Genomic DNA, 15627 nt, shown 5'->3' with positions numbered 1-15627 from the left:
ATTGCTTAGTGTGCTGTTTTGCCTGCAGTATACATGTCTTTCATGTTGTAATTTTTAGTGTAGTGTATTGCTTTTGCTCAGTCTTCGAAATGTTACACCGATTCTTTTATCAGTCATTCGTGTTCGTAGAGAATAAGCATCTAAGAACATATGGATGAAATATTGATCATAATGCTGAGCTTTGTTGTTGCAACAAAAGCTAGAATTAAGACACGTTCATTCCGTTTCCTCACAAGTGTTTAATAGTTGCTTATACCATCTGGTTTTCACTTAACAATGACAATAATTTGACATGGACATAGACATATGCTTCTCGTTAAATCAGAATAAAGGTAATGGTTAAATATTTCATTTTAATATACAGTGCCCATATTAGTTCATGTATAAAAATAATTAATCTCTGAAGTTATAAGTACGTCATTACTAAATGTATAAAAATATGAATCCATAACATAGGATATTTTTCATAATATTTTTTCCCCTTTTTTAAGCCATTATTGATGGAGTACATACTGCTACAATTATTGCACATTCCCCCACTATACAAATATTCAGCTTCAAGTATGTAAGCAGGTGAACAGTCCAAGTCCAAGCATTTCACATCCAGCATTCATAAAGACTCTTTCAATTCTTTTCCCTTATGGAGCCTTACTGGTAAAAGTCTTTTAGCTGGTATTTGAGTTTTTCTGTCCTTTTTTCCCTTGCTAGGAAACACAGAGGCGCTGGTAGTTTCCTGGATAAACCCAGAGGTTTGAAGAAGCGACATGTCCTGTGCTGATGGAGAGACAGAAAACCTTGTCATGTCCCAGAGCTCCGTCAGATCCCAAACTAAATGCACACACAACAGTTTTCACAAGTATCTTTCATACTGTTGCCATAAACCCACACCCTTGGTATCTAATTTAAACTCCTGCTTCTCTTTCTTACAAAACAGAACTGCCTGACCCACTTCACACAAACACTCATTCTTCTCAGATGACCCAAATCCTTATCTTTAGTCTTGCCTCTCTGGTAAAGGACGGAGAAAGAAGTTCCAGCTGCTTGGACTTGGTAGTTCTCCATTTGTGTGCCTGCAAAGGAGCTGTCAGTAGTATTTCAGCAAACTGAGCCAGCATAAGAAAAAGGCTCAGGACAAACCGCAGATTGATGTTTAAGTCAGTTTTTGAGTCGAATCACGTCTCTGGGCTTGCAGTGTGGAGTGATTCAGATGGCCCCCTCCCCGTGGGCTGGAGCGGCGGAGCGTCGGAGGAGGGAACGCCTCCGTCGCCGGCCATAGCCACAGGGACTGATCTTGCGTGGGGGGGCGTTACTTGTCTTATTACTGAGATGATTGATGCGGTAGGCTAGATCATGTATTGAGCAGGTGAGCAGGTTACAGCCCCGTTTCATCCTTCCACTTGTCTGATCACTGCAAAAAGCAAACAAGCCAATAAAAACTAATAAAGAGTGTAGGCTATCCTACATTACAGCCTCCCAGAAAGGCTATTTTAAACAGTGAACCTGTTCCACTAACATTCAGTGTAGTGATGACAGAAACATATTTACAGGTGATGAAGAACCAGTGAAGAATTAAATCAGTAGAGACTCTGCACTCCATATTTAATATGTGAAATTTGTTATAATAAGTGTTTGCTTTGTGGTTTCAATTTCAGAAACCTTGAAGAACAGGTGAGTGAAAGCAGGGGGTGTGGCCATTTGGGGTTCACAAGCCCTGCCCTACACCAACACTGACCTTAAATCACATCTTAGATCATTTATTACTCAGATGCAATTCAACTCTAACTTTAAATACCATTTTACATAGCTTGTATTGATTTATATCATCCTAGAACCATAAAACGTATGTTATTATAAACTATAAATCTACAGTGAAGCCCATTCATGCCATAATGTGGCCATTCATTTTGTACCAAACCAAAAAAAAACACTTTTAAATGCAAACCTGTATACATTTAATTAAGTGATGCCACCCCACTGCAACCCCATGTCTAAAAACCCAGACATGCCAACAGAAGGAAGGATGCCTACCTGTTCTGAGATGTAGGTGGCCCTGTATCCCTGTTCTCAGCTGAATCTTCTGAACTCCTGTTATGCACACAGAGATCCTTCTTCTGAAGTTCTGCATTCACTCTGATATCGAAATAAAAAACAGCACAAACATATTAGCATCAGAATTGCAAACCCAGTGTGTAATTGCAATAGGAGAGACAGATAAAAATGCTCAAACATACTTTTTTTCTCCATCTGAATTGGGTGGAATTGTTGCACTTAAAACACAAGGCACAAAAGCAGCCAGCAAGCACCAAAACAAAATACTCTGTGAGACCTTCTTCATTTTGACTTCAACCTGTAGAAAGAGTTCAGATTGACATTTTAGTTTATGAACTACCAAATAATGTATTTCAGGAGAGATTGAACAGTTCCTTAAAATAATTAACACAGCAGCTCTAATCACCCTCCATCCATAATCTTCATGATAAACACACTACATTCTGGCAGATGTTATTGGTGCAATAATGAGACATGGAGCAGGCATGGAGCTGTGTTGCTTTGCTGGGGGTCAATAAGTGCTGCCTCACACATGATGATAACCAGACTGCTGACAGCCGGATGTCTTTCCAACACAAACTTATTTTAGCCTTGACCTCTGAGGAAATGCCAACACATTCAACTGATGATAATTATGTCTGAGTAGCATTGCAAGGTACATACCTGAGAAGCTTGGTTCTTGAGTAAGAATCAAGAACTGTACTCCTGACCTCTCAACACTGATTGGTTTGTCTAGAGAAATAGGATTTCCCAAATAATGTCCTGTGTGTGTGTTTGTGTGTGTGAGTGTGTATGAGTGTGAGTGAGTGTGTGTGTTTGAGAAGGATGCAGCTGTGACACTACCAATCCTCTGAGTCTAAAAGGCAAACCTGGGAGCCTTTTATACTTTACAGGGGGTGGGAGGAGGCGGGAGTTAGGATGAGTGACAGTCAGCCACATCCCCAACCTTACATGCCCTGTCTTGTGCGGACAAAGGAAGGATTTTCCAGCATCATTAACAATAACTGTCCATTAATAGTCCCACTGCATTTGTTGTAATTAAAATAAAAAATCATATTTAATGGTATGTTTCTTTTCTATACAGTTAGAGTGCTTGGGGTCTTGAGTAACCTAAAGGAATATTTTAATGTTTTAAAATATTCCATACATGCTGTATATATAAGAATGGCATGAATCTTTAATATTCATGCACTGAATCTTGATGATTTTCTTATTGGTTATTGTTTAGAAATTGGAATAATGACTTAACACCTGCAATTCAACCACCTAGACATTTTGTTAGTGTTAGTGTGGCTTTATTTGGAAAGAAATCTGACATAATAATGTTGCTGTAATGTGTTTAAAATGATATAAATGCTTTCATGAATGACATCACTCACCAATTTGATTTAATCATTTATTGGCATTAAATATTATGACATATTCAGTCATGCACTTTCAGTTTTCATGAAAAGTAGTCATCTTCTGTAAGGCCTGCTAGTATTGTAAAAGTTATTTATTTACTACACCAACTTCACTTATATTAAAGAACATGCCATGAGTCAGATATTTAGAACACAGCTTTTAGTCTTCCATTAAAACCTAAATAATGGAGTTATTAAAATAACACTGAGGCCAGTTTGCCTGTCCTTTGACCTTTGCTGCACTGATATTTCAGGGTCATAACTTTGAGCAAGTGTCCTTTTGAAGCTTGCCTGTACTCAAATCTCAGTGTAGTTTTTAGGTGCAGTGTTGCAGTACACTGGTTTTAGTGACCTCTTCTGTCATGTTGGAGTAGAATTGCAAATATGCTGCACTTTGAGAGTTAGTGACTATGGTAACCTCACGTTAAACCCCTCACACGTCCCTGAAAATATTGAAATCAATTGATCAAATGGGTTGTACGTGCTGAGAGCCTTGCTTAATGCTCTGAGGCATTAAACAACACCCAAAATGATTTTTCACATTACGGCACATGACCAAAATTAATTCATCCTTACAAAGGATTCTTTCCAGATGCATCTCTGAAGACATATATTATAATATCCCTTGTTGGAATAAACAGCTGTTGGTCGAATTACGTGGCCCACTGTGCTATCTGGCCAGTCACACTTCATAGCAGCTGAATTCTGTCTGGCCTGGAGGCTTATGGGTAAACAGTGTCTATCCTCACCATGTTTCTCTGTGAGTGATATGATAAATGAGTATTTGGATTCAGTAGGACGTAGTGTTCCTGGCCTAGTCTCCCTTATGGTTTTCTGTTGTTTAGTTAGCATAAGTCGAATTTCATGTAAATACTGACAGTCCAGGCTTCTAACATTGCTTCCTTGTTTTTTGTTTGCCTGTTTGTTTTTTAACATAAATTTTTGTGATTAAAACTGCAGGGCAAACGTTGATCATGGGTATATTACAAAAATATCTTCCAGGGTGGATGTTAACCCACCCACATCCAGAGACCGCTGTTAATCTGTAGGAGTAACAGTGATAGGTGGAGCTGTAGCTTTGGATCATGTGACAGGTGGAATTTACTTGTGTAATGCTTGTGCTCAGACTGATAGACTTCAGCATGTTCTAACATGACGGAATGGTATCAGCATTTAAGACTGGAAGCCAAGTCCTTGCACTTCCAATCATACAGGAGTCATTATTATTTTGCAGAATGTGAATCATCACTGATCATTTCAGCTCATGCTTTGAATTTGACATGCTTTTTTTTTTTTTTTAAAGAGATTCTCCACTGGTTTCTCTTCTCATGTATCTCAACTGTCCTGAATTAAAACATATACGTCGGCACATGAGTGGCTTTCTGTGTTATTAATGCAACAGGTTTTTTAAGATGTGTGCTGACCATTACCAAAAGGTTTTCGCTACATATGTGATTTATTATAATTGTATTTACTCAATGATCAATATTCATTTATTCAAGTACCAATTATATAAACATCCATTTGAGAATGACAGATGAGTGTAATTAAAAGCAAGTGCTTCACGTTGCTTTTACACTCCCAGTACTATGTTGTGAAGAATGCTTTTGTGCATTTAGAATAATTGCAAACAGGTCGAAAGCTTTACAATCATTTCTTAAGCATTGTTTTTAATACGTCGTGTTCTTACATGATCAACATTCATGTGATGTGATGTGTCCACGTGATGTAGCGTGTGCGCTGTGATCGGCGAGCATGAAGGATGTCACGTCTCTGTCTAGTAACTGACCTGCGTCTGTTCCTCATTAATAAATGGAAAGCGCAATACATTGCTCACGGTTGCGTAAAGTTTTCAAGAATGAGCTACATTCCACATGAGAGGCGAACTCCACATGCTTAATACAATTTCACAGTGTACGCACACACAGTCTTCTTTCAACACCCAATCCACAAGTCACTCCAGCACTCACTGCTACACCTTGACTACTTCATTAATCTGAAGGTCTCTGCAGACTTGTGCCTCCATGTTGAGCTTAAAATAGTAACAGTTGCCTTTCAACACTGCAATGTTACAACTTTCTTGGAAGCTTTAGAACATCAGCTGTTTTTAAAAATGTGAAGAGTTCACAGTAAAATGGATCCATTAATTTTGTGCTGGAATTCAGCCATCACATCATTCAGGCTGAAAACACAGTTAAGTACATAAAATGAGAAACCATTCGAGACTAATTCACTGTGAAATTTTATCTAGTCCACTAATATTTTAATGATTCACAGTATTCATAGGTGGGTTTTTTTTCTTTTTGGAGAATTTGTTCGTGATAATGTAATTTTAAAAAAGAAAGGCTGTGGAAGTAGACTGTTAGAGTTTAATAGGATGTGAAATCCACTGAAATCCTATGCGTGGAATGTCTTATGCACAGAATGTATTAAGCCAAAATTCTAAGAAATACAAATACGACTCCCAGTGGTCTCCCAGTGACCGAGCTTTATTCATATTCCCGTAGCCTTTTTAGCTGCGACTGGTCAACACTGAGCTATTCGCCTTCTAATTTTATTACACAAGGCTGATATGGAAGCCATCAGGATGATGGAGACATTACTAATGGTAACGTTTTGATGAACTGATTTTGACTCATGCATTCCTAATACCAGAACATCTGTAACATCATCAGTACAAACAGTGTTGCCATATTGGGGAAATTTCTATCCAGATATTTCACACTTTAACACTGGCAAGTTCACTGTCAACTATTTTATAAATGTACACCTTGTAAAAATGTAGTACATTTTTGGAAATTTCAGATGTCATCATTTCATTATCAAGACTATTTCAAGCTGTTTTTCAACAGTGTTTTAGCTGCTTTACTTTGTACTAAAACAATGTGTCGTTCTAAATGCAGATTTACTTGCTGATTTTCCTTAAACTGTTTGTGGAAACCAAAGTTTTGACTCATCTGAATTGGTCACACTGGATTTATTTGTACAGCTTGCAGAAATAAAAAAAACAAAAAAAAACAAACTAAAGTGCACAAATAAATTTAATTAGACTGACTTCAACTTGTTAAGCAAACAATTCTTCAAAATCTGTTCAGCTCACCTGTATAAACAAAGATAAAATTGTGTCACTTAGCACCAGCTGATTTATTCTCTGCCTTTCCAATCTCTTCATTTCCATGATAGACTTGCAAGGACGGCAGAACATTTGCTTCTTTTCCATGAATGGAAATGGAAAATATGTTTTTCGTATCTTTTTCCATGTATCTCATCTATTACCATACTCATCTGTAACCAGAACTGAGCCCACTAAACTGTTATTGTCTATAAAAGTCCTTGAGATAGCTTGGGTAGCTGTAGCCTTGGATTCAGAGAGACTCACTGTCATTGTTCGCTAGGCAAGCATCAGTCTTCCTTCCTTCTATACTGTGTAATCTTTTAAACCTCTCTTCCAACACATACAGCAATGCACTTAATCATTTAACTTTACAGTAACCCATCTCCACTACTTTGATTATAAGTTCCTGACTTTCATGCTTCTCATCCCTGTTGGAAGGGGTAGTAGCTTAGAGGTGTGTTAAGACTCTGGGATGGCTTAAGTGTTAAGGCTCTGGAATGTTGTTCAAAAGATTGGGATTCAAGCCCCAGCACTGCCAAGCTGCCACTGCTGGACAACTGAGCAAGGCCCTTAACCCCCTCTGCTCCAGGGGAGCTGTATTGTAGCTTCCCCTACTCTCTGACCCCAACTTCCTCAGCCTAGATTTGTGAAGAAAAGAATTCCACTATGCTGTAATGTATGTGTGGCGATAACAAAGGCTTCTTCTTCTTCTTCTTTTCCTGTCCACACCAATCCCACATACACCTGCCTCACTCACCTCAGTTTCCATTCCATTCCTACTCTCTTGCTTTCACCAACCTGACTACTCTGACCCACCTTCATGCTACACTAAAGCCAGCCACTAGTCACTAACATACACTATATTGCCAAAAGTATTCGCTCACCTGCCTTGACTCACATATGAACTTAAGTGACATCCCATTCCTAATCCATAGGGTTCAATATGACGTCGGTCCACCCTTTGCAGCTATAACAGCTTCAACTCTTCTGGGAAGGCTGTCCACAAGGTTTAGGAGTGTGTTTATGGGAATTTTTGACCATTCTTCCAGAAGCGCATTTGTGAGGTCACACACTGATGTTGGACGAGAAGGCCTGGCTCTCAGTCTCCGCTCTAATTCATCCCAAAGGTGTTCTATCGGGTTGAGGTCAGGACTCTGTGCAGGCCAGTCAAATTCCTCCACACCAGACTCTGTCATCCACGTCTTTATGGACCTTGCTTTGCGCACTGGTGCACAGTCATGTTGGAAGAGGAAGGGGCCAGCTCCAAACTGTTCCCACAAAGTTGGGAGCATGGAATTGTCCAAAATGTCTTGGTATGCTGAAACATTCAGAGTTCCTTTCACTGGAACTAAGGGGCCAAGCCCAGCTCCTGAAAAACAACCCCACACCATAATCCCCCTCCACCAAACTTTACACTTGGCACAATGCAGTCAGACAAGAACCGTTCTCCTGGCAACCGCCAAACCCAGACTCGTCCATCAGATTGCCAGATGGAGAAGCGCGATTCGTCACTCCAGAGAACGCGTCTCCACTGCTCTAGAGTCCAGTGGCGGCGTGCTTTACACCACTGCATCCGACGCTTTGCATTGCACTTGGTGATGTATGGCTTGGATGCAGCTGCTCGGCCATGGAAACCCATTCCATGAAGCTCTCTGCGCACTGTTCTTGAGCTAATCTGAAGGCCACATGAAGTTTGGAGGTCTATAGCGATTGACTCTGCAGAAAGTTGGCGACCTCTTCGCACTATGCGCCTCAGCATCTGCTGACCCCGCTCCGTCAGTTTACGTGGCCTACCACTTCGTGGCTGAGTTGCTGTCGTTCCCAAACACTTCCACGTTCTTATAATACAGCTGACAGTTGACTGTGGAATATTTAGGAGCGAGGAAATTTCACGACTGGATTTGTTGCACAGGTGGCATCCTATCACAGTTCCACGCTGGAATTCACTGAGCTCCTGAGAGCGACCCGTTCTTTCACAAATGTTTGTAAAAACAGTCTGCATGCCTAGGTGCTTGATTTTATACACCTGTGGCCATGGAAGTGATTGGAACACCTGATTCTGATTATTTGGATGGGTGAGCGAATACTTTTGGCAATATAGTGTATCTTTTTGCTTTCCTTTCAAACACCCTTTAACTGTTTACTCAGAACCAAAATGCATTTTTTCAATATTTACCTGAATGAACACTAAACCTATATCACTAGACTTATTTTGCTTACAGTTTTTGTACATATTTACTTAACGTTTGTGGACACCTCAGTATCAGTCTCATTTGTGCTTGTTGAACATCCCATTCCACATTTAGTCTTCCCTTGCTGTTGTAATAATAATCACTCATCTAACAAATTTTGGAGCATGGCTGTGAGGAATTGCTCATTCAGCCACAGAAGCATTAGTGACAGCAGACAGACAGCATGATGTATGAGAAGGTCTGGGGCACATCAGCATAATAGTTCATCCCAATGGTGTTCAGTGTGGCTGAGGTCAGGGCCCTGAGCAGGCCACTCAGGTTCTTCCATACCAACCTTGGCAAAATATGTTTCCATTGACCACGATTTCATGGACTTCTGGAACACTGAGACCATGACCAGGATAAAGCAATGACTGAAGATGAATGAGTGATCTGCACTAGCATGGTTTCAATGTAGTCTTATTCCATTCATTCTAAACCCAAGAAGAATCGTTTTTATGATTTAATGTAAAGATGTTTAGTGACTCTATTTGTTTGGTTGTCACATGAAAGGCATTAAACTTGCTGAACATAAATCAGCAAGTAAAAACATCAAAAAACAATCCAATACAGTTTGGAGCATAACATAATTTAAAATAATATATTTTGATTGGCCAATTTAACTCAACATGCCATTTTTAACTTTTTTTCACTGGACCTTTGTAGCTGCTTGCATTGTGTTACATTCTTACAATAAATTACAGTATGTCACCAACCTACTTGAAATTTGTCAAAATGTTTGTACACCCAGGGCAAATGTAACCATAGTATCAACTTGCAGTTCAAGGTCACTTGTTACTGCCATCGTGTGATCTAAAACCTCTCTTTTTACTAGTTGTTCCATAACTTATTGCCCAACCTGCAATCACAATGCAAGTTTCCTCATAATGGCCGAAGAGGAACTGTTGGAAACTGCTGCCAAATTTGCCCTGCTGTTAGCTTCTTTATAAGCTCTGTGCTTGAACTGTATTGTGCATCAACAAATTTTTTGGTTCTGCAAAATAAATAAATATTTATTAATATTATTAGTCTTTCAAAGCCATTTTGTGCATTTAATCGTTCAAAAACAAATATGGCCAAAATTCATTTCTACACAAAAAATATGCTGAGTGTATTCACAAATTTTCAAAAATGTTGTGAATTCGTACTACATAAAACTCCCATTATACATAATCTGAAAAAGAACATCATTCTAAATCTAAAAGGTTTTATTACCAAACATAACAGTTAAGAGTTCCATAGTTTAGTAGAGTTTGCATTTGATTCAATTAATAAGATAATAATCAAACCAAGAATTCTCAAATTCTTCCACGCTGGTCTGTGTAATTGATTTATGCCATTGTGTGCAAGTGTTCATTGCGTGTTGGAGCTGAAATACCCAAATACATTTGCAATGACTTGTTTAAAAAAAACATGCTGATATCTCAATTCAATCTTACAGGGGTTTTTTTCTTTTTCCATAAAATATGCACCTTTGTTGAGACACATTTCAGATCTTCAAGCCTTTTAAGTCTCCTGGATTTTAAGCAAATCCTTTCAATCATGCAATCGGGAAAATGACACTGGGTTTATGTATCTTGTAGGAATTTGAGAACTGTTTGGAATGTAGGGAGGATTATAGCAGGAAATCAACAGGTTATTTTAAGTTCATATTGGTGTGTGAAGACGGTTTTCTGCGTTGTGTGCGTGATCAGAGAGGTCAGGTGGTGAATCATGCTAAGCACGAAACGTTATCATCTTGGGGGTAATGGCACGGATGGTTTTAATGCCTTGAAGTCTATCCTCTCAGAATGTCAAGAATTTTTCTGTTTATCTTTATAGTGTGAGAAGAAATAAATTTCGGACTTTCCCAATTTCCAACATGTGATTTGAATTTGTCCCCTGTATAAACACCTGATGTATTATATTCAGACTTACTCCACTATGCATGACCCAAGGATTTACTGCATAATACATATTGACTAGGATCATGTTTAGGTGCATGCAGGCACTTAGTAAATGTTTCTACTTGTATCCTAGGTGTGTTGAATTTGGACAGAAAATCTGTGTTAGTGGTCTCCTCTTCTGTTGAGCTGTTGTTCCTCCACTGTAGAGCTTGAACCACTATAGTAAATAAATAGATGGAACAGAGAGACAGTGTTTATGTGTGTTCCTTGGGTATTTAGACTTGTTTATTTTTGGGGGTTTTCAATCAGGTCATTTGCTATTGCCGTAGTATTTATGCTGTGTTTGTCAATAATGTCAGTGATGTATATGTTGGCCACTGTGAAAAGCATCCTTCAGATGGCATGGTTTAATGTGGATTAGTCACTTGTAGCAAAACTGGCTGTTGTTTTCAGAGTCTGCTTTGTGTTAACTGTCCTTACACTCTTTCTCACACTTCATCTTTTATCACATTCTTTGAACATCTTGACCTAATCCAAATCAGTCCATAATTTATGGTCTGTGACTGAATTCAGTGTTCCAGATGAGTTTTGACTCAGCACGTCAGGCTTTAAATTGTCATTGATACAGTTGCTATTCAAAACAGGGATAGAATTATATTCTCTTTAAAATCCCGCTCACAAGTGGACATGCGACAAAAACACAGAACACAGAAGGATTCTCAATACTGAATGCATCAAAAATGGCTAAAATTCAAAATAGCACAAAGCTATTATACAGACAGGTGAGCTTATTATTATATACCCCAACGCACTGCACTGCACTGCTGAGAATCAAACCTTAAGCCTTGAAATCCATATATATAATCCATACTTTTTTATTTTATGATTTTTAAACATTTTTTATTATTATCAACAAGGAATTGCGCAATGTATCAGTTCATTATACTGGTGAGGAAGTTACAGAATGCATACATTTTAACTCTCATATTTATTCATTTTCAGGTGCCTCTTTAGTATAGTATAGTAGTCAGTATAGTAGAAGCTCTGGAGCCAAATCCAAATAACACTGGGACAATTCACCTCTTATTGGATGGCAGTCCATCACAGGGTACTATATACACACACATCTGGTTAGGAGTCCGCAATAGGGTGTCTAAATATTTTTCATTTACATAATGTTGTGGAGATTGTAACATGATTGGTTCTTATATTTGACGATGCAGTAGCGCCTGTTAGTCTGAACATTAAAACCTCTTGTAAATTTTAACATGACTTTTATGTCCTATATTCTTTTAATAATTATATGCATTTAATATGCTTTTCCTCACTTTGGTGGACTGGCAACCCATCCAGATTGTATTGCTGTGCAAAGTGTTTTTGCCACAGATGCTGATCCAACAAATTCCTGACTAGAATAAAGCAGTTAAGATGGACGAATTAATGAATAAATGCTTGTCCACAGAGAAAACTGCTTATTATCTATAAAAAGAAACCCTTGCAGTAATGTGCCATGTAAGTTGGAGCTTTAGTTAATATGTACATTTGGTATATGACATGTATTCTGGACCTGTACTGTTTCTGATTAGAGCTAAATGAAGATGAATATTAAAAAACTGCTGTTTAGCCTTCATCCATCCTAGAAAGAAATCAGCTTTGAAGTGTTTATGGAGCCATGTGGGGTCGGTTTGTAATTAAAGCACTGCTTTCCACATGTGACTTGTCCGATTCAAAACATGTGTTTTGTGCTTATTTTTGTCATTACTCTAATTTACAGTGATTGTCTTGGAATGCATAACGTAGCTGTTATGTAGATGCATTTTGCTATCTCCAAAATATCATTTGGCTGAAATGAGACATCAATACAGCCCGAACATGTGCATCCAATCCAGAATGACGTAATATGTGCGGAATGTACGGTATCAGTTTTATGGTGACTCTAGTGTCAAAAGTGAAATGGCAAGAAGGATGCTGATCAATGTATGTAATAAGAAGCGTTTGTAGCTTTACATTGAAAAGATCTGTTTTTCTTCAAATAACACATAACGGCATGCCATCTTGTTGTCAGTCTAAGTTGAGTGGCATGTGCAGCTTCACCTAAACCTGCCTGTAAATCTGTCCCGAAACCTAATAAAAACATATTTATATTTCATTCATGGTTAATAAAATATAAAATGTATTAAATATATATTCATATATTCATATTCAAGTCATATTAAAGTTATATTGTATCGATGCTCAAACTGGAGCCAAACCACCTCAGACGATTATTTACATTAATCTGGTATTTGATTGTGCTTTTACACTTTTTGAATATATTAACATTAGCGCAGGCTATAAGAAAATAGCACAATGTTGCTTCTGACTGAACAAACACCACAAATTATACTGAGGAACCAGATTATTTTAGAGTGATTGCATGACTGCGGTGCCATTTAACCTTGTCATTTTAAATGAAACTTATTTTTAAAAAATCATTTCTTATATGTAAACATCCATTTCATTTCATTTATGGAAGGTTTACTGATCAAAAGTGAGTGCATTGTGCTCTTCAGTGAGTAAAAGGTTGAAGTAACAGGATTGTGCCATTAGCAAAAACAGAAAATAATTAGCAAATACAAAAAATGAACATGAAAAAAATTAACATGAGGATATGTCAGCTTTAAATGTATTTTTAATGTGTGAATGGGACACCACTGATAAGGCTGGTGGTAGCTCAGTTGCTGATCAAAAGGTCATGAAGTGAAGTCCCTGCTAAGCTGCCCCATGCTGAGCTATGGAGTAATTCCTCAGTATATGTAAAGTTTGTTCACTTTTAAAAGTTGCTCTGGATAAAGCTGTCTGCCAAAGGACATGAATGCCAAAAAAGTCAATTTCTCTTCATTAATAATGCATGAGATGTTAAATGGATTCACACATTCAAAGAACTTTATTGATCCCACGGGGAAAATCCTTTGCCATATTACAGTTGCTCTAATAAAAATAAAAATATATAAATATTTATTTTTTTTATTATTTTTTTTTATTTTTTATTACAGCAACTGTAACATGGCAAAGGAATTTCCTCCTGGTATCAGTAAGTTCTTTGAATCTTGAATCATTAATGCACAAATAAGATTTTAATGAGATTGTAATGAATATTCTTCAATTTCTAGTTATAAAGTGCTGTGACAGGAAAGAATTAGGTTTTATTAACATTTTACATTCTTTATATGAAATTTAAGCACATGTTGTTATAAAGGACACTTTATCCATCTTTAAAATCTCTTTTACCTTTACATCCATATTCAGTGAGTGGGACACATAGCAGTCCAAGTGTGGAATTACCGTATACATTTTTCTGTGTGTTTAATAATAGATGTAGTTGCATGGCACAGTATGCATAACTAGTTAGCAGTGGATAGTTCTGTTTGCCTTACCTCTGAGTTCTATTAGTTTATTTGTGGCATAAATTACGAGCAGAACCAAAAGGTCTGGTCTCTGATGGCAGACTGTTCCTGTGTTTTTTGTGTGTTTTTACAAGTTCTGATACTTTGCACAGCAGGGAAAACACTTTCAGTAGTCGTTTTAGCCCGAACATATCATGTATTAATTCAAGATTGTGTAGGTTTGGTTATTACACTGTCAGTGTTGTTAATCTTTAATCTCTACACTGCTTTTTTTTTGTAATCCACTGTTTTGGGTTTTAATTTTAGGCAATACTACTAACATAACATTAATTCAGTAAAAGCTTTACTGAATACGCTGTTATTGCCTCGAATGCAAAATAGTTGCAGTTTAGTAGTTTGGGAGAAAAATGCTAGGCGTCTACATCTTGAAGAGTTCAGGCTTGTGCCAGTTGCTCACTTTTCAGCCTGAGATGCGGTTAAAGAGAGACAGCTTCACTGCTTCAGCTCTCTGCATCTGCAGCCAAGCAATCTGTGACTCCAACAGCCCTGCGTCATGTCTGAGGCATCCGTACACATTGGAGGGGGCATTAGAGGGCTGTAAAAATAGAAAATGAATCATTCAGATTTGTACATCCAAATTGCCAAGTTCTGCAATCCGTGTCTTTCCGTAGGATAATACTGACATGCCTTACTGTTTAATTTCGCTTTGTTAGCGGTTACTTAGATCACAAAACAAATCTCTGCAGCACCAGTGGACCTGTTATGTCTTGCTCGCATGAAACACCGGTGGATTTCAAGAAACATTAGAAGAAACAGTAGAACATTTTGGATTCAGAGAAGCATGTGCAAAACCTAAGGTACCCATCTTACTGTAAAACAAATGCAAAGCTGTAGGTGTTGCTACTGATTTTGCTTAGACATCATGCTCAGTACTGGTGCATGTATTTTGGATGGAAATCTGGTAGACTTTCGTACACCTTATCCAGCCTGGATGTGCTTATTCAAACGATGATTCATTCAGGCTTATGCACTCTCCATGGTCACGCCATCAAATATCGGAGAACATGAACAAGTGTTAGACTTGCACAATCATGAACTCTACATGAGCTCGGCAGGTTTCTTAAAATTTTCCACAACAGTGCTGATGTTGTTGTATGAGACAAATATGTTGATCTAATCACTAAAATGCCACTAAACTGAAGAACATAGCAAGCAATAAACAACTGAAACAATTTACAATTCAAACAAAGGTGGGTAAATCCATAAAAATAAAAATAAAAAATCAAGAAGACACGCTAGGCAGTTAGTACATCTGACACTCTACAACATCTCTGGTTTGAATTAGACTTTCATTCCTCAGAGCACATGGGGTATCTTAAAGACAAATTACACGATGCCAGAAATAGTCCAGGGAATGTTATCTGTCTTTAAAATCTCTTGCTGGAGTTGTGTGAGGGCATGAATGATTAAAAGCACTGTCTTCCTTTATTCTGGACTTCATGGTTACAAAGCCGGACACTTTATGAGAGGAAAGGGAGAATCTTAGTCTTACAGAGA

General features: G+C 38.0%; 1 protein-coding gene across 1 annotated transcript; it reads right to left on the bottom strand.

Moving 5' to 3' along the window:
* Nucleotides 1–225: 225 nt before the first annotated feature.
* On the bottom strand, nucleotides 226–2887 carry admb (adrenomedullin b). The gene is made up of 4 exons (XM_058387144.1): nucleotides 2713–2887; nucleotides 2232–2347; nucleotides 2029–2130; nucleotides 226–1408 (listed from the first exon to the last, which is right to left on the bottom strand). The coding sequence occupies exons 2-4, from the start codon at nucleotides 2333–2335 to the stop codon at nucleotides 1204–1206; spliced, it is 411 nt and encodes a 136-aa protein (XP_058243127.1). The 5' UTR covers nucleotides 2336–2347; nucleotides 2713–2887; the 3' UTR covers nucleotides 226–1203.
* Between the last annotated feature and the right edge of the window lie 12740 nt (nucleotides 2888–15627).

Source organism: Hemibagrus wyckioides, linkage group LG04 (assembly GCF_019097595.1).
Source record: "Hemibagrus wyckioides isolate EC202008001 linkage group LG04, SWU_Hwy_1.0, whole genome shotgun sequence".
Classification (NCBI taxonomy): domain Eukaryota; kingdom Metazoa; phylum Chordata; class Actinopteri; order Siluriformes; family Bagridae; genus Hemibagrus; species Hemibagrus wyckioides.
This window is presented reverse-complemented; position numbering and strand designations above follow the sequence as displayed.